The 27099-nt window shown below is 60.7% G+C and overlaps 2 protein-coding genes and 1 pseudogene across 4 annotated transcripts in view; all 3 read right to left on the reverse strand.

Moving 5' to 3' along the window:
- The window catches only part of FASTK (Fas activated serine/threonine kinase), a 37211-nt gene extending 28672 nt beyond the window's left edge, over window positions 1-8539 (reverse strand). The window contains exons 1-2 of the mRNA XM_038388868.2: window positions 8437-8539; window positions 6475-7087 (exon numbers count right to left, since the gene is read on the reverse strand). Coding sequence (XP_038244796.1) covers window positions 6475-7042 — 568 coding nt within the window. The 5' untranslated portion in view covers window positions 7043-7087; window positions 8437-8539. The remainder of the gene's footprint in view (window positions 1-6474; window positions 7088-8436) is intronic.
- A 1143-nt stretch (window positions 8540-9682) lies between these two features.
- TMUB1 (transmembrane and ubiquitin like domain containing 1) lies at window positions 9683-27037 on the reverse strand. Of its 3 annotated transcripts, XM_043509844.1 has the most exons (4): window positions 26871-26935; window positions 16771-16927; window positions 12934-13447; window positions 9683-11171 (listed from the first exon to the last, which is right to left on the reverse strand). In XM_043509844.1, exons 3-4 carry the CDS (start codon window positions 13407-13409, stop codon window positions 10817-10819), a joined length of 831 nt encoding a protein of 276 aa, XP_043365779.1. In that variant the 5' UTR covers window positions 13410-13447; window positions 16771-16927; window positions 26871-26935; the 3' UTR covers window positions 9683-10816. The 3 variants fall into 3 exon arrangements, with proteins under 3 accessions (XP_043365779.1, XP_038244798.1, XP_043365780.1); XM_038388870.2 differs by lacking the exon at window positions 16771-16927 and having other exon boundaries at window positions 26871-27037; XM_043509845.1 differs by lacking the exons at window positions 16771-16927; window positions 26871-26935 and adding an exon at window positions 16532-16562.
- Window positions 24066-24663, reverse strand: LOC119850593 (annotated as a pseudogene).
- Window positions 27038-27099: the final 62 nt, after the last annotated feature.

The following is a 27099-nucleotide window of genomic DNA, read 5'->3' on the forward strand; positions in this document are numbered from 1 at the left end:
GGCCAGCTTGAAGAGGGATGGCAACCCATTCCTCTCGGGGTGGGGGAGGGAGGTGTTGATGCTGAAACCTAAAATGCCAATTTCCCTGTGATACAGAGGGCCCTAGACAAACTAGAGGATTGGGCCAAAAGAAATCTGATGAGGTTCAACAAGGACAAGTGCAGAATCCTGCACTTAGGACGGAAGAATCCCATGCACTGCTACAGACTAGGGACCGAATGGCTCAGCAGCAGTTCTGCAGAAGAGGACCTGGGGGTTACAGTGGATGAGAAGCTGGATATGAGTCAACAGTGTGCCCTTGTTGCCAAGAAGGCCAATGGCATTTTGGGATGTATAAGTAGGGGCACTGCCAGCAGATCGAGGGACGTGATCGTTCCCCTCTATTCGACATTTGAAAATTGGAAAACGTCCAGCGGAGGGAAACAAAAATGATGAGGGGACTGGAACACATGACTTATGAGGAGAGGCTGAGGGAACTGGAATTGTTTAGTTTGCGGAAGAGAAGAATGAGGGCGGATTTGATAGCTGCTTTCTACTACCTGAAAGGGGGTTCCAAAGAGGATGGATCTAGACTGTTCTCAGTGGTGGCAGATGACAGAACAAGGAGTAATGGTCTCAAGTTGCAGTGGGGGTGGTTTAGGTTGGATATTAGGAAAAACTTTTTCACGAGGAGGGTGGTGAAGCACTGGAATGTGTTATCTAGTGAGGTGGTGGAATCTCCTTCCTTAGAAGTTTTTAAGTTCAGACTTGACAAAGCCCTGGCTGGGATGATTTAGTTGGGGATTGGTCCTGCTTTAGGCAGGGGGTTGGACTAGATGACCTCCTAGGGTCCCTTCCAATCCTGATATTCTATGATTCTATGATTCATTTTGGGTCTAGTCTGATGCTTAGTGAAGTCAATGGAAAGACTTGTTGACTTTGCTGGGCAAAGGATTGGACCCCGCAGCAGACACACCTATCCCACAACCTCACACTGCCTCCCCTGCCTTGTACAGGGAGGAATTTCAGGTCTCCTTCAAAACCCAGGTGACGGGGCACTAACCAGGCTAATCATTCCCAACTCATCTCTTAATTTAAATGAATATTTTAATTAAGGTAATTGAAGAAGTGACAGGAGCTGAGCCACTACCAGTGATCACAATCGAATTAAGTTCAACATCCTGGAGGAGGCAGGGCCCCAAGAAGCGACAGTGACACTACATTTCAGAAAAAGATTGAAATATGAGGCGGATGGTCAAATAGGCTCTCAAGTCAGAAGTAAAGAAAGTGAAATCCCTGCAGGTGGCATAGATCCTAGTGAAACAAACAGGAAGAGACACTCAGAACATATACGAGCTGCTGAACAAAAGGAAATCCGGAAGGCCAAGATTAAAGGAACCGGGCTAGCGGGCAGTGACAAGAGGCTACTTGAGCCCAACAGAAATCCAACAGTACATCCAAGAGCTCCGAAGGAGCTTTATTAAGAAGGGGCTGAGCTGCTAAAAATGGCAATTACTTAAAAACCAGCCGCTATCCCAGACAACCCGAGGGGGCCAAATGCTGTACCCAGATCTAAGAAAGGCCCTGGGGTGATCCGGGGAATTAGATCACTCAGCCTTACATCTGTACCTGGCAAACTGGTTGAAATGATCATTAATAACAGTCTATTAAAAGACCTGGAAGATCAGGGTTTCACAGGGTCTAACCAGCGTGATTTCTGCCAAGGAAAAATCACATCTCACTCATCTACTGAATGAGCTGACGTAATTTAGACTTTCAAAAGGCCTTTTCGAAGGTCCCCAACAAGAGGTGGCTAAAGAAACTAAAAGTCACACAGAAGATGTCATCAACGTAGCGCAGCAGCGGTGTGTAGGAAGCGGGGGCAGGGGGCTGATTGCGGGGAGAGCTCCTTTGTGACTTTGTTCTCACCCATAACTATTTCACATTTGGGGACAATGTATACCTTCAAATCAGCGGCACTGCGATGGGTACCTGCATGGCCCCACAGTATGCCAACATTTTTATGGCTGACTTAAAACAACGCTTCCTCAGCTCTCGTCCCCTAACGCCCCTACTCTACTTGCTCTACATTGATGACATCTTCATCATCTGGACCCATGGAAAAGAAGCCCTTGAGGAATTCCACCAGGATTTCAACAATTTCCATCTCACCATCAACCTCAGCCTGGACCAGTCCACACAAGAGATCCACTTCCCGGACACTACGGTGCTAATAAGCGATGGTGACATAACCACCACCCTATACCAGAAACCTACTGACAGCTATTCCTACCTACATGCCTCCAGCTTTCATCCAGATCACACCACACGATCCATTGTCTACAGCCAAGCTCTAGGATACAATCGCATTTGTTCCAACACCTCCTACATAGACAAACACCTACAAGATCTCTATCAAGTGTTCTTACAACTACAATACCCACCTGCTGAAGTGAAGAAACAGATTGACAGAGCCAGAAGAGTACCCAGAAGTTACCTACTATAGGACAAGCCCAACAAAGAAAATAACAGAACATCATTAGCCATCACCTTCAGCCCCCAACTAAAACCTCTCCAACGCATCATCAAGGATCTACAACCTATCCTGAAGGACGACCCATCACTCTTACAGATCTTGGGAGACAGGCCAGTCTTTGCTTACAGATAGTCCCCAACCTGAAGCAAATATTCACCAGCAACCACACACCACACAACAAGAACACTAACCCAGGAACCTATCCTTGCAACAAAGCCCGTTGCCAACTGTGCCCACATATCTGTTCAGGGGACACCATCATAGGGCCTAATCACATCAGCCACATTATCAGAGGCTCATTCACCTGCACATCTACCAATGTGATATATGCCATCATGTGCCAGCAATGCCCCTCTGCCATGTACATTGGCCAAACCGGACAGTCTCTATGTAAAAGAATAAATGGACACAAATCAGATGTCAAGAATTATAACATTCAAAAACCAGTCAGAGAACACTTCAGTCTCTCTGGTCACTCAATTAAAGACCTAAAAGTGGAAATTCTTCAACAAAAACTTCAAAAACAGACTCCAACGAGAGACTGCTGAATTGGAATTAATTTGCAAACTGGACACTATTAACTTAGGCTCGAATAAAGACTGGGAGTGGATGAGTCATTACACAAAGTAAAACTATATCCCCACGTTTATCCCCCTCTCCCCCCCTTCCTCAGACATTCTTGTCAACTGCTGGAAATGGCCCATCTTGATCATCACTACAAAAGGTCCCCCCCCCCCCCCGACCCCGTTCTCCTGCTGGTAATAGCTCACCTTACCTGATCACTCTTGTTAGTGTGTATGGTAATACCCATTGTTTCATATTCTCTGTGTATATAAAATCTCCCCACTGTATTTTCCACTACATGCATCGGATGAAGTGAGCTGTAGATTACGAAAGCTTATGCTCAAATAAATTTGCTAGTCTCTAAGGTGCCACAAGTCCTCCTTTTCTTTTTGCTAATACAGACTACACGGCTGCTACTCTAAAGAAGTGAAGTCATCCTGGATGAGAGAGACAGTATTGTCATGGATCAAAGGCTGGCTGGGCATAGAAAGCGAGAGCAGGACTAAAGAACACAAGGTTAACAGCGGGGCCTGAAGGCACCTGGCTAGGTCCTGTGCTTAATGAATTTATCAGTGGTCTGGAAAGGAGGGTGAGCAGGGAAGTAGCAGCATTTGCAGCTGAGAAGTTATTTAGGTGAATCAGGCCCAGAGAGGGCGGTGAGGAACTCAGAGATCCCAAGCCCAGCTGGGTGAAACGGCTGCATGACTGCCAGTGAAGTTCACTGCTGATAAATACTAAGTAATGCGCATTGGAGGGGAAAATACGAACAACTTGTCCACCTGACAGGGCTCGACATTAACTGTGTCAGCCCAGAAAAGGGATCTGGGCGTCAATGCCGACAGCTCAGTGGAGATCTCTGCTCAATGCACAGCTGTTGTCAAAAAAGCTGAGGTGATGTTGGGATGCTTAAGGACTGGGGAGATGAACAACAGAGAATATTCAAATGCCTTTTTATAAACCAATGGCACCACCTCCTCTGGATCCTGTGTGCAGCACGGGCGCTCTGTCCCAGACAGGCTATTGCAGAGTTAGAGGGGGTTCAGACAAGGGCAGCGAAAATGATCAAAGGCCTAGAACAGCAGATCTCAAACTTGGTCGGGGATCCCAAAGTGTGTTGCAACCCCATTTTAATGGGGTCGCCAGGGCCAGCATTAGCCTTGCTGGGACCCGGGGCTGAAACTCAAGCCTGAGCTCCACCCCTACTCAGGGCAACGGGACTCGGGCTCTGGCCCCCGCTCCTGGGGTCATGTAGTAATTGAAAGAAGGGGGTAACGGTGCAATGACAACTGAGAACCGCTGGCCTAGAAAGACTCTCTGAACAGAGATTGAAACAACTGGGATGGTTCCTTAGAGAGCAGACAAGCAAGAGGGGTTGTGATAAAAGTCTATACAAATAATGACGGGTCTAGAGAAAGGAGATGGGTGCACTTGTGCTCCCTGACTTAGAACGCAAGGACAAGGGCACATTCCAAGAGATTAACAGTGGGAAATTCAAAACTGAAAAACACCTTTTCACACAGCTTGTGATTACAGTGTGCAAGTCACTGACACAGGAAGTCACTGAAGCCAAGAATGTAGCGAGATTCAAAGACTGATTGGAAGTTGATGTGCATACCAAGAACACCCATGATAGTTATTGTAACACAAATTCTGCAGGTATATTAAACCTCCTCTCCAAGGCCTAAGCTGATCGCTGACTATTAAGGGCTACATGAAACCTACTGCTAGGGAAGATTGCCCCACATTGTAAAGATAAGGCCTTTTCCTGTACCCATATTGTAAGGTCTGAGGCCTTTGTCTTCAGCCATATTAGGAGAGCAGCAGCCATCAGCCAAGAAGCAGGAAGTCACAGCCTCACATTCCATCTAAATTACATTAAAACAATGTCACATCGGGCTGTTCAGAAGGCTGCTGTCCTAATAGCACCCATCATCATCAGACACAGAAACAGAGCTTAAGATGGTTAAAGAAAGCTGTGTTTGATGGCATTCTGTCCGGCAAGAAACCACTTATCAATAGTCGTGGGTGTGAAATCCCTACTTTTTATTGTTTTGTCTTTATGGTCCCCACTTCTCTATTGTTTATCTGGTTCTTTGATTGTTTTTGTTACATAACTAATTTTGCTAGGTGTAAATCAATTAAGGTGGTGGGTTATGATTGGTTAAAGAATTGTTTTACAATATGTTAGGATTGGTTTGAGAATTGTTTAGTAATAATTTAGTAAAATGATTGGTTAAGGTACAGCTAAGCAGGACTCAAGTTGCACTATATAAACTGGGGTCCAAAGGGAAGTTCTTTGGAACCAACTCCAGGACCCAGCCCGAAAGATCAGAGCTGCCAGACCTCAACACCCTGCCAACCACACTGTGCAGAAACTGGAGTCCCCCAGATGACCTGATCCTGACTGGCCATCAAGAGAAGTTCATCTGCTTTATTGGGAGTGGTGAGTATTGTATGCTTAGCATGTGCCTTCTCTTTTGGCGAGTGTTAATAAATAGAAGTTTAGTAGATTACTACTATGTAAGGCTCTTTCACCAGTAAAAGACCCCGCAAATCTGCAGAGCGTAAGGTTATGCCTTGAGTCCTATGAACGGTGTATGGGTGGGTGCCTAATTAAGAGGGTTATGCCTTGAATTCTAGGAACTGGGTAAAGGTGGGTGCCTTAGAGTGTGCAAGTAACAGAGAATTTTGTGCAGGTAACATCAGTTATGGAAGGTTTCTTATGCCTTCCTCTGAAGTCTCTGGCACTAGCCAGAGAGGCTGATCCAGTCAGGCCATTAATAGATTCCTCTCCTGCCCATACACCAAAATGCAGCAGAAGCCTGGGATGCTGCCCCGAATGAAGGTTGATCTCCCTGTAGAGCTCACAGAGCCTGCAACCCAGTTCCCGGCCCCTCTCTCTGCAGCGGCTGTCACCCCACACCCAGCTGGGGCTGACTCTCTCAGCCTCCTCATCACACAGGCACTCTGGGCATGGCAGACAACTGCAGCCTACTCAGATTCACATTTGTTTCTTCTTGTCCTCCCTGGCCCATGCCCCAAGGTGTGTCCCCCCAAAGGCAGCTTCTGCCTCCGCAATGGCACAATGCCTCCTGACCCTGACATAAACTCACACAGTGATTCCGGTCCAAACCTCCTGCGTACACACATAAAGGCAACGTCCCCACACACATAGCCAGGCGCCACTCCTTGTCCACCGTACAGATAACCCTCCCTGCTCCAGAGCTGCCTACCTCCAGGAAGGTAATCCCTTTACCCACAGACTAGGTGTCCACACAAGCATGATAACCCCTCTTGCTCTACAACCCTATGCACAGCACCCCACTGCAGTCCCTCTACCACTCACACACCCCATGGCACATAACCTCCTACCCTCCCGTTCTTGGGGCACTCACCCAGGGCCGCGGCAGCATACAGACAATTGACAATGCTGAAGTTATCGAACTTGGAGCACCCACTGATGATGGCCTGGCAGAGTGCCTGGAACTCTGGCTGCTCCAGCACCTGGCTGGGTCCACGGTGCTCTCCATTCACCATGGCCTGGCCCTGTGGCTGCTGCAGCAGCTGGCCCAGCTTGTGCAGGGCAATGGGGTAGTGGCTGGCAGACACCTTGCTGGGGTTCTGGGTGACCCAACGCAGCACTTCCCCCACACTCCGCGACCGCTCTATCAGCCGCTTCATGGTGAAGAAAGTGTCGTAGCTCATCTTCTCGTGGATGAAGCTCCAGCTCTTCCTCTTGCCATGGCCTCGAGTCCTGCCAGCATCGGGGGGCAAGCTGTGGAGCAGCCCATGGCTGTAGGGATCCAGGGGCAGCAGCACAGCCCGCTGCTTGGCCTTCCCCGCACAGTAGCAGCTCGGGTACATCCTGGACCCCCTCGTGTCACTAGCAGCCAGCCCCTGCAGGACACAGGGCCGTGTGCTCTCTTGGCTCAGGGCGCGGAGCCATGGCAGCAGGCGCAGCATGGTGCGGGGAGGGCAACTCGAGGGGCTTCTGAAAACAAGGAGACCCTGAAGGAAAGTCAGAGAAAGAGCATGAGGGAGGCAGAACCAGGGCCTCAGTTTCATGAGGGGCCTCAGCCCAGGGACAAAAGAAACAGCAGCTAACACAGCAAGGAGACACCTGCACTCTCCTCAAAAGTCCCACCAGATGCTCCGCTCACTACGCACCCCTTGCAGGGACAGGGTGCCCAGCGGCTCTCCCCACAGCCAGCCCCCCGGCCCACTCCCTATTCACCCCCTCCTGGGACAGGGTGCCCGGCAGCTCTACCCACAGCCAGCCCCCCGGCCCCGCTCCCTACGCACCCTCTGCAGGGACAGGGTGCCCAGCGGCTCTCCCCACAGGCAGCCCCCCAGGCCCGCTCCCTAGGCACCCCCTCCTGGGACAGGGTGCCCAGCGGCTCTCACCTCAGCCAGCCCCCCGGCCCCGCTCCCTACGCACCCTCTGCAGGGACAGGGTGCCCGGCAGCTCTCCCCACAGCCACCCGGGCCCCTCCCCCCAGCTCTGCCCCCCCCAGACACTCCCGGGCCCCTCCCCCCAGCTCTGCCCCCCCAGACACTCCCGGGCCCCTCCCCCCAGCTCTGCCCCCCCCAGACACTCCCGGGCCCCTCCCCCCAGCTCTGCCCCCCCCAGACACTCCCGGGCCCCTCCCCCCAGCTCTGCCCCCCCCAGACACTCCCGGGCCCCTCCCCCCAGCTCTGCCCCCCCCAGACACTCCCGGGCCCCTCCCCCCAGCTCTGCCCCCCCCAGACACTCCCGGGCCCCTCCCCCCAGCTCGGCCCCCCCAGACACTCCCGGGCCCCTCTCCCCAGCTCTGCCCCCCCAGACACTCCCGGGCCCCTCCCCCAGCTCTGCCCCCCCCAGACACTCCCGGGCCCCTCCCCCCAGCTCTGCCCCCCCCAGACACTCCCGGGCCCCTCCCCCACCCCGGCCCCCCCCCCACTCTCCCGGGCCCCTCCCCCCAGCTCTGCCCCCCCCAGACACTCCCGGGCCCCTCCCCCCAGCTCTGCCCCCCCAGACACTCCCGGGCCCCTCCCCCCAGCTCTGCCCCCCCCCAGACACTCCCGGGCCCCTCCCCCCAGCTCTGCCCCCCCAGACACTCCCGGGCCCCTCCCCCCAGCTCTGCCCCCCCAGACACTCCCGGGCCCCTCCCCCCAGCTCTGCCCCCCCCAGACACTCCCGGGCCCCTCCCCCCAGCTCTGCCCCCCCCAGACACTCCCGGGCCCCTCCCCCAGCTCTGCCCCCCAGACACTCCCGGGCCCCTCCCCCCAGCTCTGCCCCCCCCAGACACTCCCGGGCCCCTCCCCCCAGCTCTGCCCCCCCAGACACTCCCGGGCCCCTCCCCCCGCGCAGCCCCTACATGGCGCTCCCGGCCGCGCTGGAGCCCGTCGCCGCCCCCGGCCCCTCAGCGCCGCCCGGCCCCCGCCTCCGCCTCCGCCTCCGCCATCTTCCCAGCAGCCCCCGCGCCGCCGCCAACCGCGCCCCGCCCCGCACGGCCGGGGGCGGGGCCTCCCGCGCGCCTGACCCGACCGCCCGGCTCCGCCTCGGGAGGCTTTTGCATATGCTAATGAGGGCGCCTGATACCCTGCGGAACTCGCGGCCACCGGCACCGGCGCGTCTCAACGGGGATTGGCCGAGGCCTGAGTGACGTCACCCGCCCCCCAGGGGAGACCTGGCTCCTCTGAGGCAGGCGTCACCCCTCCCCCACCCCCTGCCCATCCCCCACTCCCTCCCTCCCCCCACCGAGAACCCCACACCCTGCCCATCCCCCCCAGAGATCCCTCACCCCACCCCCACCACGCACCCCCCACTCCCTCCCTCCCCCAGAGATCCTTCACCCCACCCCCTCCACGCACCCCTCCCACACTCCCTCCCTCCCCTACATCCTCCCCCCAAAGATCCTTCACTCCATCCCCACCACACACCCCACACTCCCTCCCCCTGAGATCTGTCACCCCTCCCTCCCAACCTGTCCATCCCCCACTCCCTCCCTCTCCCACTATCCCTTCCCCCAAGAGATCAGTCATCCCATCCCCACCATGCACCCCTCACCCACAATCTGACCCTCCCACCAAGAGATATCACCCTGCCCCCCCACACCCTCCCCATCCCCCACTCTGCTCCCTCACTTCTTCCCCGCACCCTCCCCCACACTTCCCTGGAGAGAGCCAGCTCCTCTGGGACTCCCATCACCTGGCTCCCCTCCTCTTCCCCCACAACACATCCTACCCCCAGCTGGAGAAACCAGGGATCCAGTTCCTCTGGGGTGGCTTCACCTGGCCCCCACTCCTCTCCCAGCACAGACACCTCACACCCCAGCTGGAGGGAGCAATCACCCTATCCTCCTGCATCTCCCCACACTGCATCCCTCCCCCATGCCCCCTCCTCCTCCACCCCCTCCGCTCCCTGGAGAGACTGGGCAGGCCCTTCCTCTGGTCCAGCACTCACTCTGCCGCCCTGCCCCCCCGCCCAGGAGAGAGCAGGGAGCTGGCTATTCTGGTCCAACAATTACCATGCCTTTCCCCCGTACCCCCCATACACATCTCCTCTGCCCTCCACTCACTCACTCCCCACTCCCTCCCCCAACACACACCAGCCAGAGGAGATTTTAGTCATTCACAGTTTTTAATTTTAAAAGAAGCATTAATGAGAAACATGCTCCACTGACCCGAGCCCCATCACCCCCCAGGAACCCTAGGGGGCAGGACAGGCAGTGCCCTGCCAGCTGGGCCTCCCACAGCTGGGCACCCTCCCCAAAGGGCCAGACCACGCAGTCAGCCCCTGCATGAGCTGCAGTGTCCCCCCACTTCCACTCAGGCATCAGCTGTGGGCCCAGCCAGAGGGCCCAGGGGGTGAGGATCTCTGCCTTCAGGGCTCTCCCCTTCTTGGAGGCACTGCTCCCCCATGCAGCCATGGGCTAATCGATCACCAAGGTGCAAGGGCAGCAGGAGGTCCAGGACTCCATACAGCAAGGAAAGTGTGAGAACGAGAGAGTGAGTGCAAGTGTGAATGAGTGAGTGAGAGAGAGAGAGAGAGAGAGAGAGAGAGCGCAAGCGAGCGCACACTGGATTGTGCAGGGGAAAGAAGGGCACGCAACAGCACCCAGACTGTATGCCAGTGTGTGGGTGAACAAGCATTGAGCACGAGGGCCCAGTCTGTGCACAAGCACGTGCAAAGAGCAGATGAGGGGGGCAGATGGAGTCTGAGCAGATTCTCTATTTGCTCAGCACAATCCTCAGCAGCAGGTGCTAGCAGAGGAACCAGTTCAGGAGGAGACCCTAGCCTGTCCTGCAGAGCTGCTTGATCCTTATAACCAAGAAGTCCCCTCTCCTTCTTCAGAGGCAGGAAGAAACTGCCCCCTTGTAATAATTAAGGGTCTTACCCCCACCCTGACAAAAACCACCCGAGTGCCATTGTGGGAGGGGGTAACCTCACTGGACTGCAGCATCCCTCCTCTCAGCCACCAGGTGGAATGGGGAGTATGGGACTCGGAAATAGGGGCCACAGTCACTGCCCCTGCCCTCCTGCTGGGCATCAGGACTCATGCTACAACAGCAGACTTGGGTCCCAGTGGACTTGGGGGGGAGGGGGTCTCTGTCATCAGCCCCACCAAAACGGCTGAGCAGTACAGCCCAATGGCCCGGGCTCCCCTCAGCCGCAGAGGCAGTGGGCAGGCGGGCTCTGCCCAGAATGGCATGTATTCTCACAGCTGGCGGGGTTCGGAGGCTCCGTGGGCAGTGTTATCTGCGGTACAGAGCGAAGGCCATGAAGCTGAAGAGCAAGGTGAGGCCAGCCAGGCAGGAGGTGGCGGTGGCGGTGAAGACATGCCGGTATTGCAGCTGGAAGTACCACAGCACAGCCAGCATAAGCACAAACAGCGGCAGCATCAGGCTGCCCACGTTGAGGGCTGTGTGCACAGGGTCAGCGGTGGCCCGGAGGCCAGCAGCCATGGGAGCTGGGCCATGCTGGGAGACGTGGCAGTGCAGAACGCTGTTGTGGGTGAGGTGCAACGCAGCCAGGCTCTGAGCATCGTCCCGCAGCAGCTGGCCCTGGTAGATCAGACGCACCTGGTGCTCCTGGCCTGGGAAATGGGCCCTGAGGTCAAAAACACAGGGAGGGAAATGTCACAGTCACAGACAGATTTCAGAGTAGCAGCCGTGTTAGTCTGTATTCGCAAAAAGAAAAGGAGTACTTGTGGCACCTTAGAGACTAACAAATTTATTAGAGCATAAGCTTTCGTGAGCTACAGCTCACTTCATCGGATGCATCCTTTTCTAGTCACAGACAGAGTCCACCATCCCTACTTTAAGAACATCAAAACAGCTACACTGGCTCAGCCCAATGGTCCAGCTAACCCACGGTCCTGTCTGCTAACGGGCCGGTGCCAGGTGCTTCAAAGGGAATGAATGCAATAGGGTGATTTATCAAGTGATCCATTCCATCATTCTCTCACAGCTTCTGGCAATCAGAGGTTTAGGGACACCTGGAGCATGGGGTTGCGTCCCTGACCATCTTGGCTAATAGCCATCGATGGATCAGGAATTGATCTAATTCTTTTTTGGACCTAGTTATAGTTTTGGCCTTCACAACATCCACTGGCAAGGAGTTCCACAGCTTGACTCTGCATTGTGTGAAGAAATACTTCCTTTTGTTTGTTTTAAACCAGCTGCCTATTAATTTCATTGGGTCACCCCTAGTTCTTGTGTTATGAGGAGGAGTAAACAACACGTCCTTAGTCACTGTCTCCACACCGATCATGCTTTTATAGACCTTGATCCTATCCCCCTTCGGTCATCTCTTTTCCAGGATGAACAGTCCCAGTCTCTGCTCCTCAAATGGAAGCCGTTCTATACCCTTGATCATGTCTGGTGCCCTTCTCTGTACTTTTTCTAATTCTAATAAATCTTTCTGAGATGGGGCAACCACATCTGTGCGTAGTATTCAAGCTGTGGTCGTACCATGGATTTATATAGAGGCAATACGATATTTTCTGTCTTATTATGTATCCCCCTCCTAATGATTCCCAACATTGTTCACTTTTTTGACTGCCGCTGCACATGGAGTGGATGTTTTCAGAGAACTATCCACAATGACTCCAAGGTCTCTTTCTCAAGTGGTAACAGCTAATTTAGACCCCATCATTTTATATGTATAGTTGGGATTATGTTTTCCAATGTGCATTACTTTGCATTTATCAACAGTGAATTTTGTCTGTCATTTAGTTGTCCAGTCACCCAGTTTGGTGAGATCCCTCTGTAACTCTTCACAGTCTGCTTTGAGTACAACCTTCCTCCAAAAGGCTCCATACCCCCATTACTGGGGGGCTTGGCTGTGCCCAACTCCCCACGCATCTCCATCCCGGGAGCCTGAATGCAAGCCCCCCACCACCGATCCATCCCACCCCCAGGCACCTGGATGCACAGCCCTCCCTGACATATTCCCTTCCATGGTCTGTCATTTTGCTGTGTGCTCTCTTTGTCCTAGCAGTATCCCATCATGGTCTCCCCAGGCCAGTCTGTACTCTTGTGCCAGGGTGTGTCCCGCACAGCACCCATCACCCTGGTCTGTGGATCTGTGATCAATGGCACCAATGGTGCTGCCTAAGCTACAGGTATGAGCTGGCACACACAAGCCTATCCCCCTGGGGAGGGATGGCAGCAGAAAGCGGTCCAAGCTCCAAGCTGCATCCAGCACGTTCAGTGCAGGAGAAAGGAGGGCACACTGAGGTTCAAGGGATGCCAGAGCCCCAAGATGGAGAGGGCAGAGGCAAGGAGGAGAGGGGGAGCCTGCCTGGCTGTGAGGCTGCGCTCCTGCGCTCCAACTCTTCCCCACAGCTTGCTGCTGCTTGACCTCTCACCTCTTCAGAGAGCCGACTGTCTCCTCTGGGCACACAGTGGCCAGGCGCTCCGTGTCGTTCAGGAACTTCAGCCTTAACACTATGGTGCGGTCCGTGGGGCTACTGTCTGTGGCCTCGGGGCTGGCACCTATGTCTCCAGGGGACTGCAGGGAGCACTGTGGAGATCCAGGGTTGGCCCGGTGCCTCAGCCCTGCAGCAATACCGTCAGGCCCATCTGGCATGGTACCTGCTGAAGACTCCGCTTCTTCCTTGGGCTCCCCTGCTGCTGGGGTTTGCATGCTGGTTTCCCTCGGCCCATCCTCCAGCAGGCTCTCTGCCCCAAGCTGCCCAGCTGCCAGAGGGGGGGAAGCAGCAAAGACCTGGTCTCCCCGCTCTGAGGTGTGCGTAGAGACCCATGCAAGCACCAGCACCAGCAGGATGAGCAGCAGGGCAAAGAGGATGGTGACTTCGTCCCCCACGCCCTCAATCAGAGCCATGGCAGCTGGGCAGTGCTGGGGACAGCAGGATTACCAAACTGCAGAGGGACAAAACAGCAGCAATGAGCCCTGGGAGCCAGTATCCTGGACACACACCCTCCCAGCCAGTGCTCAGAAGCACAGCAGGCCCTCATCTTCCCACCCAACAGGGACTCTCTCCGGGTTGGGCCTGGACCACAGGGCACAGTATTAATGCCCCAGGGAGGAAGGTCCTGGAGACGCCCCCATGCACCTGAGCACTAAGTGCAGGGTTCGGCCGAGCTAGGGGAATGCTGAGCCCAACAGGCCTGGATCTCTGAGCCTATTTCTTTGCATCACCCGCCCTGTTTAACCCCCTTCCCACTGTCCCCACTCAGGTAGCGCAGTCTAGCTAAGGCTGCCTAATGCTTCCCACTAGCTGCCCCTTTTCAGTTGCTCCTAACTTTGCAAACTTCAACTGTTTTTATTTGGGGGGGGTGGGAAGGAGAGACAGGCTGTGTGCGCGGTGGGAGAAGAGACATACAGGTACATGCTAGGGACAGGCAGGGGCAGAAGGGTCTATAACCATTAGACATGCTCCTCTCCACAGCCCGGAATGGAATTCTGGATTCCTGACCATCAGCATTCCTCTGACGCAAGCCAATAGATGTGCAATCCACAGACAAAGCACATGTCCCGTCCCACCCTACCTAGTAGCGGACACACACAGAGAGCTCCTCCGCTAGCCTGAGTGGTAGAGTCAGAGATGTTAAGATCAGAAGGAAGTAGTAGGATCATCTAGTCTGACCTCCACATGGAGAGGACTGTGCTGGGATCTAAAGGTGTCAGGGGCCAATATGGTTCCACATGATGGAATTTGTTTTTTCACTTTGCTTTTAAAAAAAAAAGCCAGGTGGCTACATTAACAAAAATCTACACTAGAAGAATGCTGAGATTGCAAAGCTGAGCACTCAAAAGACAGGAAATGCCAGAGTTAAGGTTACAAGGGCATCCTTAATTTGACTCCATGTGCATGTACTTACAATACAATCTTTAATTATTTGATCACATACTACATTACCCACAGGACCCCTGCCCTCAATCAGTGTACAGGATGGATGGGGTTGTGGGAATGAATCATGTCTGCATAGTGAAGGAGGCTGTTGTCTATCGGGCGCATTTCTTGCCGAAGCAGGAAGTGTGTATCCATCCCTCACCCTCTTTACACAATTGTTTGTAAATACCCTTCAATGATGGGCACATGCCAGTGGGGGCATTCCACCCCACCAGGAAAGTGTGCAGTGAATGAGGCAGGGGAAAACAGGAAGAGAAAGAATGTTCTTGTGGCGAAGGCAATTGAATGCTGTCCTGGAAAACTGGAGTCTGTCCCTGCCTCTGTCATGCAGTTCCTGGGCAATGCTGGGCAAGTCACTTAAACCAAACTTTTCAGTGTGTTCTCATTTTCTGGATGTCTGACTTGAGACCTGGGGTCTGATCTGCAGAAGTGCCAAGTGCTCATGATGGCAACTGAAGTCAATGATAGCTGTGCTTTGAACATCTGAAGTGTTATAAAATGCTAAGCTCCTCAGCCTTCAGGCATCTCAAATCAGGCATCCAAAACTAGGGGAGGCTTTTGACAATTTTTGCCTTAATCGCTCGGGCTCCAATCTTCAAAGGTCTAGGCACCTGTCCCAGCCCCAGAGCCTAGTCTATATCCCAGTGTGTAACCAGTCTCCTTAGTATGCCAGGTCCCAAGGATCCACAGTTCCACTGGGGCAGGTCTGTAGCCGTCAAGGCTCTGAAACTGGCCCTTCAGCCCCAGAGATTCCTGTCTCTCTCTGTGGGTCCCTACAGTGAATCCACAGCCAGATGCCTGCAGGAGGCCGTGCTGTGCCCCTTCATGGCATCATACTCCCTGCAGTCAGTATCTGCAATCACAGCAGGCAGCCCTCCCAAAACAAGGTAACACTTTATTGGTCACCTGGTTTCAGATCCTGATATTAGCAGAGGGACAAAGGTGAAGGCAAAGTTCAGCCCGGCCAAATCCAGGCCAAGGCTCCCTTGAAACCATCTTGGCTCTCTCCCTTTGTCCTTAGTTCCAGCCAGGTGCCTGTCTCCAAAGGCCAACTTAGCCCAGTCACCTGACCCCTCTCCCCTTTGTTCTCCACCTGGCACCTTTGCTCTGCTTCCCTGCAGAGAGATGGGGAAAAACCTCTATCTTGGCCACTGGGGATTCCACTGTCTTGTGGATCCTGGGTGGTTTCCAGCCAGTCCTTATCAACCCATTCATACAACCCCCCCTCACCTGCCCTGCTCTGCCCCAGAGCAACTTTTTAACCCTTTACGCTCCATGCAAAGCATTGAAGGAAACTAGGAATCTCCGACTGGGCATCCAAAACTAGTGGAAACATTGAACAATATTTTTCTTACTCTCTCGGGCTCAGATCCTCAAAGGTCTAGGCATCTGAACACCCCCTGATTTAACTGAGAGCTAGGTAGCTAAATTCTCTGAGGTTCGGTGCCGTCGTTCCCAATCTATGAAATGGGAATACCATAGTCTAATCTCACAGGTGTGTTGTGAAGAGAAATTAATCGTTTCCCAAAAGTGAAACAACATGAAATAAAACGAAAACCTCAACCAGCAACAGCAGTTCTAGGCATCTCTGTCCTGACTGGGCATTGCGACCTGGTACTTAAGGTCACAGCGCCACACACTCAGTTCTTGGCCCAGCCTCCTCCTTTCATGACAAAAGGGCACCCCAAACGATCCAACTTTGAGCGACTGGTGTTGCAACCTGGCTGCTCCTCCACGAAACCTGAGCGGTGCTGCAAGCCTGCGTGCTAGGTCGCAACACCGAGAGTGAGGAGCCAGGCCCAGCCTCAGCGGACAGGAGACCTAGAGCTGCTGCTGCTGGTTGAGCGAGCTGGCTCACAACCCAGCTCCCACCACCTAGGGCAGAACCTGTAACCAACCTCCTCCCGCACTGCCACATCTGGATAAAATGAAACAAGGAATTCCCAAAAACTAAAACCAAAAATAAAAAGACTTCCCCTGGGCTCGCTCCACAAGATTAGTTCTGCTTACTGACCATCGAAACCCAGCCCTGAAAACAAAGCCTGGGATCACACACCAATTAAGGACAGAGCATTAAATAGCTACTCACTCAGGGCTTGTCTACACTACTGTGCAGGGTCGATCTAAGATACGCAACTTCAGCTACGCGAATAGCGTAGCTGAAGTCGACATACTTAGATCTACTCACTGCGATGTCTTCACTGTGGTAAGACGACAGCTGACAGCTGCCCCCCTACCCCCACCCCCTCTCCCTTCTCCCGCCCCCATCTAACCCCGACCCCGCTGACGCTCTCGACGCTGCTTGCGCTTCTCGTTCTGGTGGCGTACTGGAGCCGACGGGAGAGCGCTCAGCGGTCAACTTATGGCGTCCTATAGTAGATGCCATAAATTGACCCCCATTGAATCGATCGCTGCCTGCCTGATCCGGCAGGTAGTGTAGACAAGCCCTCAGTGAGCTTTCAGACACTGAATGAGGCAAGAGATCCTGTGGAAAAAGCAGTAAGTGATCACGTACTTAAAGAAGGTATTGTCATGCACATGCACAAGGGAGCAAATTAAGGCTATTTTCTAACTTTTGAGTGCTTTACTTTATAAGCTCTATTTTAAATGTAGCTTTTTTGTATGTTGTTATTATTATTGGTATTGATGGTATATCTAGAATAGTGGTTCTCAACCAGGGGTACGCAGAGGTCTTCCTGGGAGTACATCAACTCATCTGGAGATATGCCTAGTTTTACAACAGGCTACATGAAAAGCACTAGCGAAGTCGGTACAAACTAAAATTTCATACATACAATGACTTGTTTACACTGATCTATATATTATACACTGAATAGTAAGTACAATATTTATATCCAACTGATTTATTTTATAATTATATGGTAAAATCAGAAAGTAAGCTATTTGTCAGCAATAGCATGCTGTGACAACTTTCAGAGTAGCAGCCATGTTAGTCTGTATTCGCAAAAAGAAAAGGAGTACTTGTGGCACCTTAGAGACTAACAAATTTATTAGAGCATAAGCTTTCGTGAGCTACAGCATCCGATGAAGTGAGCTGTAGCTCACGAAAGCTTATGCTCTAATAAATTTGTTAGTCTCTAAGGGGCCACAAGTACTCCTTTTCTTTTTGTGACAACTTTGTATTTTTATGTCTGAGTTTGTAAGCAAGTAGTTTTTAAGTGAGGTGAAACTCGGGGTACACCAGACAAATTAGCCTCCTTCAAGCGGGACAGCAGTCTGGAAAGGCTGAGAGCCCCTGCTCTAAGGTATGGACACATGTAACTAAAAGATAAGCTCTAAAGCCAAAGGAATGATTTTGGAGGCAGGTCTCTGGCCTGTGTGATGCAGGAGGCCAGACTATCTGATCACAATGGTCCCTGCTGGCCTTGGACTCTATGAACAACAAACAGCTGAGCCCTGCCCCAAGCAGCTCACAATCTATATACACGAGGGACAATGAGGCAATTTTTAACATCTTTCTTCAGAAGTGACCACCGCAAGCCAGCCGCCCAGCCTCTCTGCAGTCAAACGCATCCAGAGGGAGGAAGCCAGCGAACCCTCCAAGTTACTTCCTGCAGGGCCTGCCACTCGGGCACTCTGGGCGTGAGTGTCTGAGGGAGTCTTTGGGGCACAGCCCATCTGCGTTGCTGGGGAGCACACCACCAGTGGGAAGCAAATTACAGAGGAGGGTGTATGAGCAGGCCCGCCAGAGAGTGCAGGCAGCATTCCCACAAGAGCTGCTGAGTTGGGAGCCAAAACTGCTACCTTCTATTCCCTAGGTGCTGGCATAGGGCTGCTGCTGTGCCCCTGGCTTAAAATGGTTTCCATTGTATGCAGGCTTACAGTTCGGTTCAATGGCTCTTGGCACCCCCACTACACAGACTGTCCCAGCAATCTTATTCTAGTCCCAGCTCTTCCACTGACTGGAACCCATCCTGGCCCCTCCATGCACCTTGGGGACGGGGCAGTAGGGGATCCGGAGCCACCTCGCAGGCTGGGGCACCAGACCCCACGGAGTGTTCATAAAGGCAGCGCTAGTTAAGAAGATGGACACAGAGCAAGTTAGTGCTGAACATGGGGGGACAGAAGGAGGAATCCCCAGCCAGGCCATACCAGAGCACGGCCAACGCAGAGCAGCTAACATACGGGGGGCAGCTCCCCCTCCTGCAGCGAGACCAGGGAAGGAAAGGCGGTGGGGTCAGAGGTTAGGAGTGGTCAGGGTTAGATGCAAGGGGGAGAGGAGGTGAGACATGGGGCAGGCAGCAGGGAGAGGTGGCTGGGGGGGGAGGGAAAGAGGCTTGGCGGGGTCAGGGTTAGATGGGGTGAGGGGAAGGGAGCAGGTGAGACATGAGGCAGGCAGCAGGGAGACCATGTTAGCTGTGGGGGAGGTTAAACAGTGGTGGAAGGGGGGCACCAGGCTAAGCGGGGTCAGGGTTAGATGTGGGCGTGCAGGAGAAGGGGGCAGAAGCTGCAGGGCACCAGGTAAGTGGGGTCAGGGTTCAATGGGGGAAAGGAGAGGAGGCAGGGTGGCAGGTCGGGCAGGAGGAAGGGGGGCAGCAGTTGGGGGCACCAGGCGAGGTGGGGTCAGGGTCAGATGGGGGCAGGGGGAAAGGAGAGGAGGTGGAGGGCAGTAGCGGGGGGGCAACAGGCTAGGCGAGGGCAAAGGGGGCACCAGCGGGGGGGCACCAGGCTAGGCAGGGTTAAATGGGGGTGGGGGAAGGGAGAGGAGGTGGGGGCAGGGGAAAGGGGGCAGCAGTGGGGGGGCAGCAGGCTGGGGGGGCAGGGGGCACCAGGCTCGGCAGGGTCTGGGTTAGATGGGGGCGGGGGGAAGGGAGAGGGGGTGGAGGGGAACGGGGGCAGCAGCTGGGGGCCACCAGGCTAGGGGTTGGTGGGGTCGGGGATAGATGGTGGAGGGGGGGCAGGGCAAGGGGGGGGCAGCAGTGGGGGGGCACCAGGCTCAGCTGGGTCTGGGTTAGATGGGGCGGGGGAGCAGGAGAAGGGGGGCACCAGTATCAGCAGGGTCGAGGTAAGATGGGGGCGGGAGGGCAGCAGTGGGGGGCACCAGGCTCCAGGGTCAGGGTTAGATGGGGGCGGGGGGAAAGGAGAGGGGGCAGGGGGGAACGGGGGCAGCTGCTGGGGGACACCAGGCTAGGGGGCGGCGGGGTTGGGGTTAGATGCTGGAGGGGGGGCAGGGGAAGGATGGGAAGAAGCGGGGGGGCACCAGGCTAGTCAGGGGTGGGGTTAGATGGGGTGGGGGGGCACCAGGCTCGGCAGGGGGAAGGGACAGGGGGCGGGGGAAGGGGGCACCAGGCTAGGCAGAGGCGGGGTCGGAGTTAGATGTGGGTGGGGGGGCAGCGGCGGGGGGGGCACCAGGCTGGGCGGGGTTAGATGGGGGAAGGGGAATGGAGCAGCAGCAGGGCACCAGGCTGGCGGGGGGGTCAGGGTTAGATGGGAGCGGGGGAAGGGGAGCAGCAGCGGTAGGGCGCCACGCTGGGGGGAGTCGGGGTTAGATGGGAGCAGGGGGAAGGGAGAGGAGGCGGGGGGGAAGGGAAAGGGGGGCAGCAGTAGGGGGGCATCAGGCTGGGGGGTGGGGTCGGTAATAGATGGGGCGGGGGAAGAGGCGCAGCACCGGGGGGGGCACCAGGCTAGGGGAGGGGATGGGGATAGATGGGGCGGGGGGGCAGCAGCGGGGGGGCACCAGGCTGGGGGAGGGGGCAGGGTTAGATGGGGTGGGGGGGCAGCAGCGGGGGGGCACCAGGTTAGGGGAGGGGGCGGAGGTAGATGGAGCGGGGGGGCACAAGGCTGGGGGAGGGGGTGGTGATAGATGGGGTGGGGGGCATCAGCGGGGGGGCACTAGGCTAGGGGAGGGGGCGGGGTTAGATGGGGCAGGGGGGCACCAGGCTGGGGAGGGGGCGGGGTTAGATGGGGCGGGGGGTGGGGGCAGTGGGGGGGCTCCAGGCTGGGGAGGGGGCGGGGTTAGATGGGGCGGGGGGGGCTCCAGGCTGGGGAGGGGGTGGGGTTAGATGGGGTGAGGGCAGCGGGGGGGCTCCAGGCTGGGGAGGGGGTGGGGTTAGATGGGGTGAGGGCAGCGGGGGGGCTCCAGGCTGGGGAGGGGTTAGACGGGGCGGGGGAAGGGGGCAGCGGGGGTCTCCAGGCTGGGGAGGGGGTGGGGTTAGATGGGGCGGGGGGGGCTCCAGGCTGGGGAGGGGGCGGGGTTAGATGGGGTGGGGGCAGCGGGGGGGCTCCAGGCTGAGGAGGGGGCGGGGTTAGATAGGGCAGGGGGTGGGGGCAGCGGGGGGGGCTCCAGGCTGGGGAGGGGGTGGGGTTAGATGGGGCGGGGGGCGGGGGCAGTGGGGGGGCTCCAGGCTGGGAGGGGGCGGGGTTAGATGGGGCGGGGGGTGGGGGCTCCAGGCTGGGGAGGGGGCGGGGTTAGATGGGGCGGGGGCAGCGGGGGGGCTCCAGGCTGGGGAGGGGGTGGGGTTAGATGGGGCGGGGGGGGCTCCAGGCTGGGGAGGGGGCGGGGTTAGATGGGGTGGGGGCAGCGGGGGGGCTCCAGGCTGGGGAGGGGGCGGGGTTAGATGGGGCGGGGGGGGCTCCAGGCTGGGGAGGGGGAGGGGATAGATGGGGCGGGGGAAGGGGGCAGCGGGGGGGCTCCAGGCTAGGGAGGGGGCGGGGTTAGATGGGGCGGGGGGGGCTCCAGGCTGGGGAGGGGGCGGGGTTAGATGGGGCGGGGGGTGGGGGCCGCCGGGGGGCTCCAGGCCGGGGAGGGGGCGGGGTTAGATGGGGCGGGGGGCTCCAGGATGGGGAGGGGGCGGGGTTAGATGGGGCGGGGGAAGGGGGCAGCGGGGGGGCTCCAGGCTGGGGAGGGGGCGGGGTTAGATGGGGCGGGGGGTGGGGGCAGTGGGGGGGCTCCAGCCTGGGGAGGGGGCGGGGTTAGATGGGGCGGGGGGGGCTCCAGGCTGCGGTGGGGGCAGGGTTAGATGGGGTGGGGGCAGCGGGGGGGCTCCAGGCTGGGGAGGGGGTGGGGTTAGATGGGGTGGGGGGGGGCTCCAGCCTGGGGTGGGGGCGGGGTTAAATGGGGTGGGGGCAGCGGGGGGGCTCCAGGCTGGGGAGGGGGCGGGGTTAAATGGGGCAGGGGAAGGGGGCAGCGGGGGGGCTCCTGGCTGGGGAGGGGGCGGGGTTAGATGGGGCGGGGGGGCAGCGGGGGGGGCTCCAGGCTGGGGAGGGGGGCGGGGTTAGATGGGCGGGGGGGGCTCCAGGCTGGGGTGGGGTGGGGTTAGATGGGGTGGGGGGGCGGGGGGCTCCAGGCTGGGGAGGGGGCGGGTAGATGGGGTGGGGGGGGCTCCAGGCTGGCGGTGGGGGCGGGGGTTAGATGGGGGTGGGGGCAGCGGGGGCTCCAGGCTGGGGAGGGGGCGGGGGTTAGATAGGGCAGGGGGTGGGGCAGCGGGGGGGCTCCAGGCTGGGGAGGGGGCGGGGTTAGATGGGTGGGGGCAGCGGGGGGGCTCCAGGCTGGGGAGGGGGCGGGGTTAGATGGGGCGGGGGGGCTCCAGGCTGGGGAGGGGGTGGGGTTAGATGGGGTGGGGGCAGCGGGGGGGCTCCAGGCGGGGCAGGGGGTTGGGGTTAGATGGGGCGGGGGGGGCTCCAGGCTGGGGAGGGGGCGGGGTTAGATGGGGTGAGGGGTGGGGGCAGCGGGGGGGGCTCCAGGCTGGGGAGGGGGCGGGGTTAGATGGGGTGGGGGGTGGGGGCAGCGGGGGGGGGGCTCCAGGCTGGGGAGGGGGTGGGGTTAGGTGGGGCGGGGGGCGGGGGCAGCGGGGGGGCTCCAGGCTGGGGAGGGGGCGGGGTTAGATGGGGCGGGGGGGCTCCAGGCTGGGGAGGGGGCGGGGTTAGATGGGGCGGGGGGTGGGGGCTCCAGGCTGGGGAGGGGGCGGGGTTAGGTGGGGCGGGGGCAGCGGGGGGCTCCAGGCTGGGGAGGGGGGCGGGGGTTAGATGGGGTGGGGGGGGCTCCCGGCTGGGGTGGGTGGCGGGGTTAGAGGGTGGGGGCCGCGGGGGGGCTCCAGGTGGCGGAGGGGGCGGGGTGGTTTAGATGGGGTGGGGGGGGCTCCAGGCTGGGGTGGGGGCGGGGTTAGATGGTGGGGGCAGCGGGGGGGCTCAGGCGGGGAGGGGGCGGGGTTAGATGGGGTGGGGGGGGCTCCAGGCTAGGGTGGGGGCGGGGTTTAGAGGGGCGGGGGGGCTCCAGGTGGGGAGGGGGCGGGTTAGATGGGGTGGGGGGTGGGGGGCAGCAGGGGGGCTCCAGGCTAGGGAGGGGGGGGGGTTAGATGGGTGGGGGCAGCGGGGGGGCCTCCAGGCTGGGGAGGGGGCGGGGTTAGATGGGGTGGGGGGTGGGGGCAGCGGGGGGGGCTCCAGGCTGGGGAGGGGGGGTGGGGTTCGGTGGGGCGGGGGGCGGGGGCAGCGGGGTGGGGCTCCAGGCTGGGGAGGGGGTGGGGTTAGATGGGGAGGGGGGGCTCCAGGTGGGGAGGGGGGCGGGGTTAGATGGGGCGGGGGGTGGGGGGGCTCCAGGCTGGGGAGGGGGCGGGGTTAGGTGGGGCGGGGGCCAGCGGGGGGGCTCCAGGCTGGGGGAGGGGGCGGGGTTAGATGGGGGGGGGGGGCTCCAGGCTGGGGTGGGGGCGGGGTTAGATGGGTGGGGGCAGCGGGGGGGCTCCAGGCTGGGGAGGGGGCGGGGTTAGATGGGGTGGGGGGGGCTCCAGGCTGGGGTGGGGGCGGGGTTAGATGGGTGGGGGCAGCGGGGGGGCTCCAGGCTGGGGAGGGGGCGGGGTTAGATGGGTGGGGGGGGCTCCAGGCTGGGGTGGGGGCGGGGTTAGATGGGGCGGGGGGGGCTCCAGGCTGGGGAGGGGGCGGGGTTAGATGGGGTGGGGGGTGGGGGCAGCGGGGGGGGCTCCAGGCTAGGGAGGGGGGGGGGGTTAGATGGGTGGGGGCAGCGGGGGGGCTCCAGGCTGGGGAGGGGGCGGGGTTAGATGGGGTGGGGGGTGGGGGCAGCGGGGGGGCTCCAGGCTGGGGAGGGGGTGGGGTTAGGTGGGGCGGGGGGGCGGGGGGCAGCGGGGGGGCTCCAGGGTGAGGAGGGGGCGGGGTTAGATGGGGGGGGGGGGGGCTCCAGGCTGGGAGGGGGCGGGGTTAGAGGGGGTGGGGGTGGGGGCAGCGGGGGGGCTCCAGGCTAGGGAGGGGGGGGGGGTTAGATGGGTGGGGGCCAGCTGGGGGGCTCCAGGCTGGGGAGGGGGCGGGGGTTAGATGGGGTGGGGGGGCTCCAGGCTGGGGAGGGGGCGGGGGGTTTTAGATGGGTGGGTGCAGCGGGGGGCTCCAGGCTGGGGAGGGGGCGGGGTCTAGATGGGGCGGGGGGGCTCCAGGCTAGGGTGGGGGCGGGGTTAGATGGGTGGGGGCCAGCGGGGGGGGCTCCAGGTGGGGAGGGGGCGGGGTTAGATGGGGCGGGGGGGCCCAGGCTGGGGAGGGGGAGGGGTTAGATGGGTGGGGGGTGGGGCAGCGGGGGGGCTCCAGGCTAGGGAGTGGGGGCAGGGGGTAGAGGGTGGGGCAGCGGGGGGGCTCCAGGTGGGGAGGGGGCGGGGTTTAGAGGGGGGGGGGGGTCAGGCTGGGGCGGGGGCGGAGGGGCTAGGAGAGGGGTGGGGGGTGGGGGCAGCGGGGGGGGCTCCAGGCTGGGGAGGGGGCGGGGAGGGCGGGGTTAGTAGCGGGAGCTGGGGCGGGGGGCAGGGGGGGGCTCCAGGATGGGGAGGGGGCGGGGTAGAGGGGTGGGGGCAGCGGGGGGGCTCCGGCTGGGGAGGGGGCGGGGTTAGGTGGGGTGGGGGCAGCGGGGGGGCTCCAGGTGGGGAGGGGGGCGGGGTTAGGGGGTGGGGCGCGGGGGGGCTCCAGGCTGGGGAGGGGGCAGGCGGGTTAGGTGGGGGGGGGCGCGGGGGGGCTCCAGGCTGGGGAGGGGGCGGGGGTTAGGTGGGTGGGGGGCGGGGGGGCTCCAGGCTGGGGAGGGGGCGGGGTTAGAGGGCAGCGGGGGGGCTCCAGGCGGGGGGGGGGGCGGGGTTAGATGGGGCGGGGGGGCTCCAGGCTGGGGAGGGGGCGGGGGGTTAGAGATGGGGCGGGGGGGGGGGGGGGCTCAGGCTGGGAGGGGGGGGGTTAGATGGGGGGGGGGGGCGCGGGGGGGCTACAGGATGGGGAGGGGGCGGGTGGTGGGTGGGGGGGGGGCTCCAGGCTGGGGGGGGCGGGGTTAGATGGGGCGGGGGCCAGCGGGGGGGCTCCAGGATAGGGGAGGGGGCGGGGTTAGATGGGGGGGGGGGGCTCAGGCTAGGGGGGGGGCGGGGTTAGATGGGGGGGCGGGGGGGGGCCAGGCTGGGGAGGGGGCGGGGTTAGAGGGGTGGGGGGCGGGGTGGGGGCAGCAGGGGGGCTCCAGGCTAGGGAGGGGGGGCGGGGTTAGATGTGGCGGGGGGGCTCCGGCTGGGGAGGGGGCGGAGTTAGATGGGGTGGGGGGTGGGGGCAGCGGGGGGGCTCCAGGTGGGAGGGGGCGGGGTTAGGTGGGGGGGGCGGGGCAGCGGGGGGGGCTCCAGGCGGGGAGGGGGCGGGGTAGATGGGGTGGGGGGGGGGGGCTCCAGGCTGGGGGGGGGCGGGGTTAGGTGGGGGGGGGGGGGGGCTCCAGGCTGGGGAGGGGGCGGGGGTTAGGTGGGGGGGGCAGCGGGGGGGCTCCAGGCTGGGGAGGGGGGCGGGGGGTATGGGGGGGGGGGGGCTCAGGCTGGGGGGGGGCGGGGGTTAGTGGGTGGGGGCGGGGGGGGGGCTACAGGCTGGGGAGGGGGCGGGGTTAGATGGGGGGGGGGGGCTCCAGGTGGGGTGGGGGCGGGGTTAGATGGGGTGGGGGCAGCGGGGGGGCTCCAGGCTGGGGAGGGGGCGGGGTTAGATGGGGGGGGGGGGCTACAGGCTGGGGTGGGGGCGGGGTTAGATGGGGGCGGGGGGGCCTCCAGGTGGGGAGGGGGCGGGGGGTAGAGGGTGGGTGGGGGCAGGGGGGGCTCAGGCTGGGAGGGGGGGGGGGTAGGGTGGGGCAGCGGGGGGCTCAGGCTGGGGAGGGGGCGGGGTTAGATGGGTGGGGTGGGGCAGGGGGGCTCCAGGTGGGGAGGGGGGGGTTATGGGGGGGGGGCAGCGGGGGGGTCCAGGCTGGGGAGGGGGCGGGGTTAGATGGGGGGGGGGGGGATCCAGGCTGGGAGGGGGCGGGGTTAGATGGGGTGGGGGGGCGGGGGGCAGGGGGGGGATCAGGCTAGGGGGGGGGGGGGGTTAGTGGGTGGGGGCAGCGGGGGGGCTCCAGGCTGGGGAGGGGGCGGGGTTAGGGGGGGGGGGGCTCCAGGCTGGGGAGGGGGCGGGGTAGAGTGGGTGGGGCAGCGGGGGGGCTCCAGGCTGGGGAGGGGGCGGGGTTAGATGGGGCGGGGGGGCTCCAGGCTAGGGAGGGGGCGGGGTAGTGGGTGGGGGGCAGCGGGGGGCTCCAGGCTGGGAGGGGCGGGGTTAGATGGGGCGGGGGGCTCCAGGTGGGAGGGGGCGGGGTTAGATGGGGGGGGGTGGGGCAGGCGGGGGGGCTCCAGGCTGGGGAGGGGGCGGGGTAGATGGGTGGGGGCAGGGGGGGCCCAGGCTGGGGAGGGGCGGGGTTAGATGGGGCGGGGGGGCTCCAGGCTGGGGAGGGGGCGGGTTAGATGGGGTGGGGGGTGGGGGCAGCGGGGGGGCTCCAGGCTGGGGAGGGGGCGGGGTTAGGTGGGGCGGGGGGGCTCCAGGCTGGGGAGGGGGCGGGGTTAGATGGGTGGGGTTGCAGCGGGGGGGCTCCAGGCTGGGGAGGGGGCGGGGGTTAGGGGTGGGGGCAGCGGGGGGGCTCCAGGCTGGGGAGGGGGCGGGGTTAGGTGGGTGGGGGCAGCGGGGGGCTCCAGGCTGGGGAGGGGCGGGGTTAGGTGGGTGGGCAGCGGGGGGACCAGGCTGGGGAGGGGGCGGGGTTAGGTGGGGCGGGGTTGCAGCGGGGGGGCTCCAGGCTGGGGAGGGGGCGGGGTTAGGTGGGTGGGGGCAGCCGGGGGGTCCAGGCTGGGGAGGGGGCGGGGTTAGGTGGGTGGGGGCAGCGGGGGGGCTCCAGGCTGGGGAGGGGGCGGGGTTAGGTGGGTGGGGGCAGCGGGGGGGCTCCAGGCTGGGGAGGGGGCGGGGTTAGGTGGGGCGGGGTTGCAGCGGGGGGGCTCCAGGCTGGGGAGGGGGCGGGGTTAGGTGGGTGGGGGCAGCGGGGGGGCTCCAGGCTGGGGAGGGGGCGGGGTTAGGTGGGTGGGGGCAGCGGGGGGGCTCCAGGCTGGGGAGGGGGCGGGGTTAGGTGGGGGGCGCTGAGCCGGACCGGCGGGAGCTGTGAGCGCCCGGCTGATACTCACCCGCCTCCTCCATCCCGGACCGCTCGCTTCCGGCGCCAGCGCAGAGCGTCCGGGGACCTGTAGTTCCCCCAGCGCACGGCATTCTGGGACCTGTAGTCCCCGCCCCAACACAGCGCATTGTGGGACCTGTAGTTCCCCCAGCGCACGGCATTCTGGGACCTGTAGTCCCCGCCCCAACACAGGGCATTGTGGGACCTGTACCTCCCCCCCTCCAAGTGAAGGGCCTTGT

The sequence above is a fragment of the Dermochelys coriacea genome, chromosome 2, assembly GCF_009764565.3.
Source record: "Dermochelys coriacea isolate rDerCor1 chromosome 2, rDerCor1.pri.v4, whole genome shotgun sequence".
Lineage (NCBI taxonomy): Eukaryota > Metazoa > Chordata > Testudines > Dermochelyidae > Dermochelys > Dermochelys coriacea.

Excerpts from the sequence above, each read along its gene's own strand:
- TMUB1 (XM_038388870.2), bottom strand. The coding sequence starts at position 13,409 with ATGGCTCTGATTGAGGGCGTGGGGGACGAAGTCACCATCCTCTTTGCC. Across the intron at positions 11,172-12,933 it reads ACAGTCGGCTCTCTGAAGAG|GGCCCATTTCCCAGGCCAGG; the intron begins GTGAGAGGTCAA and ends TTTTGACCTCAG.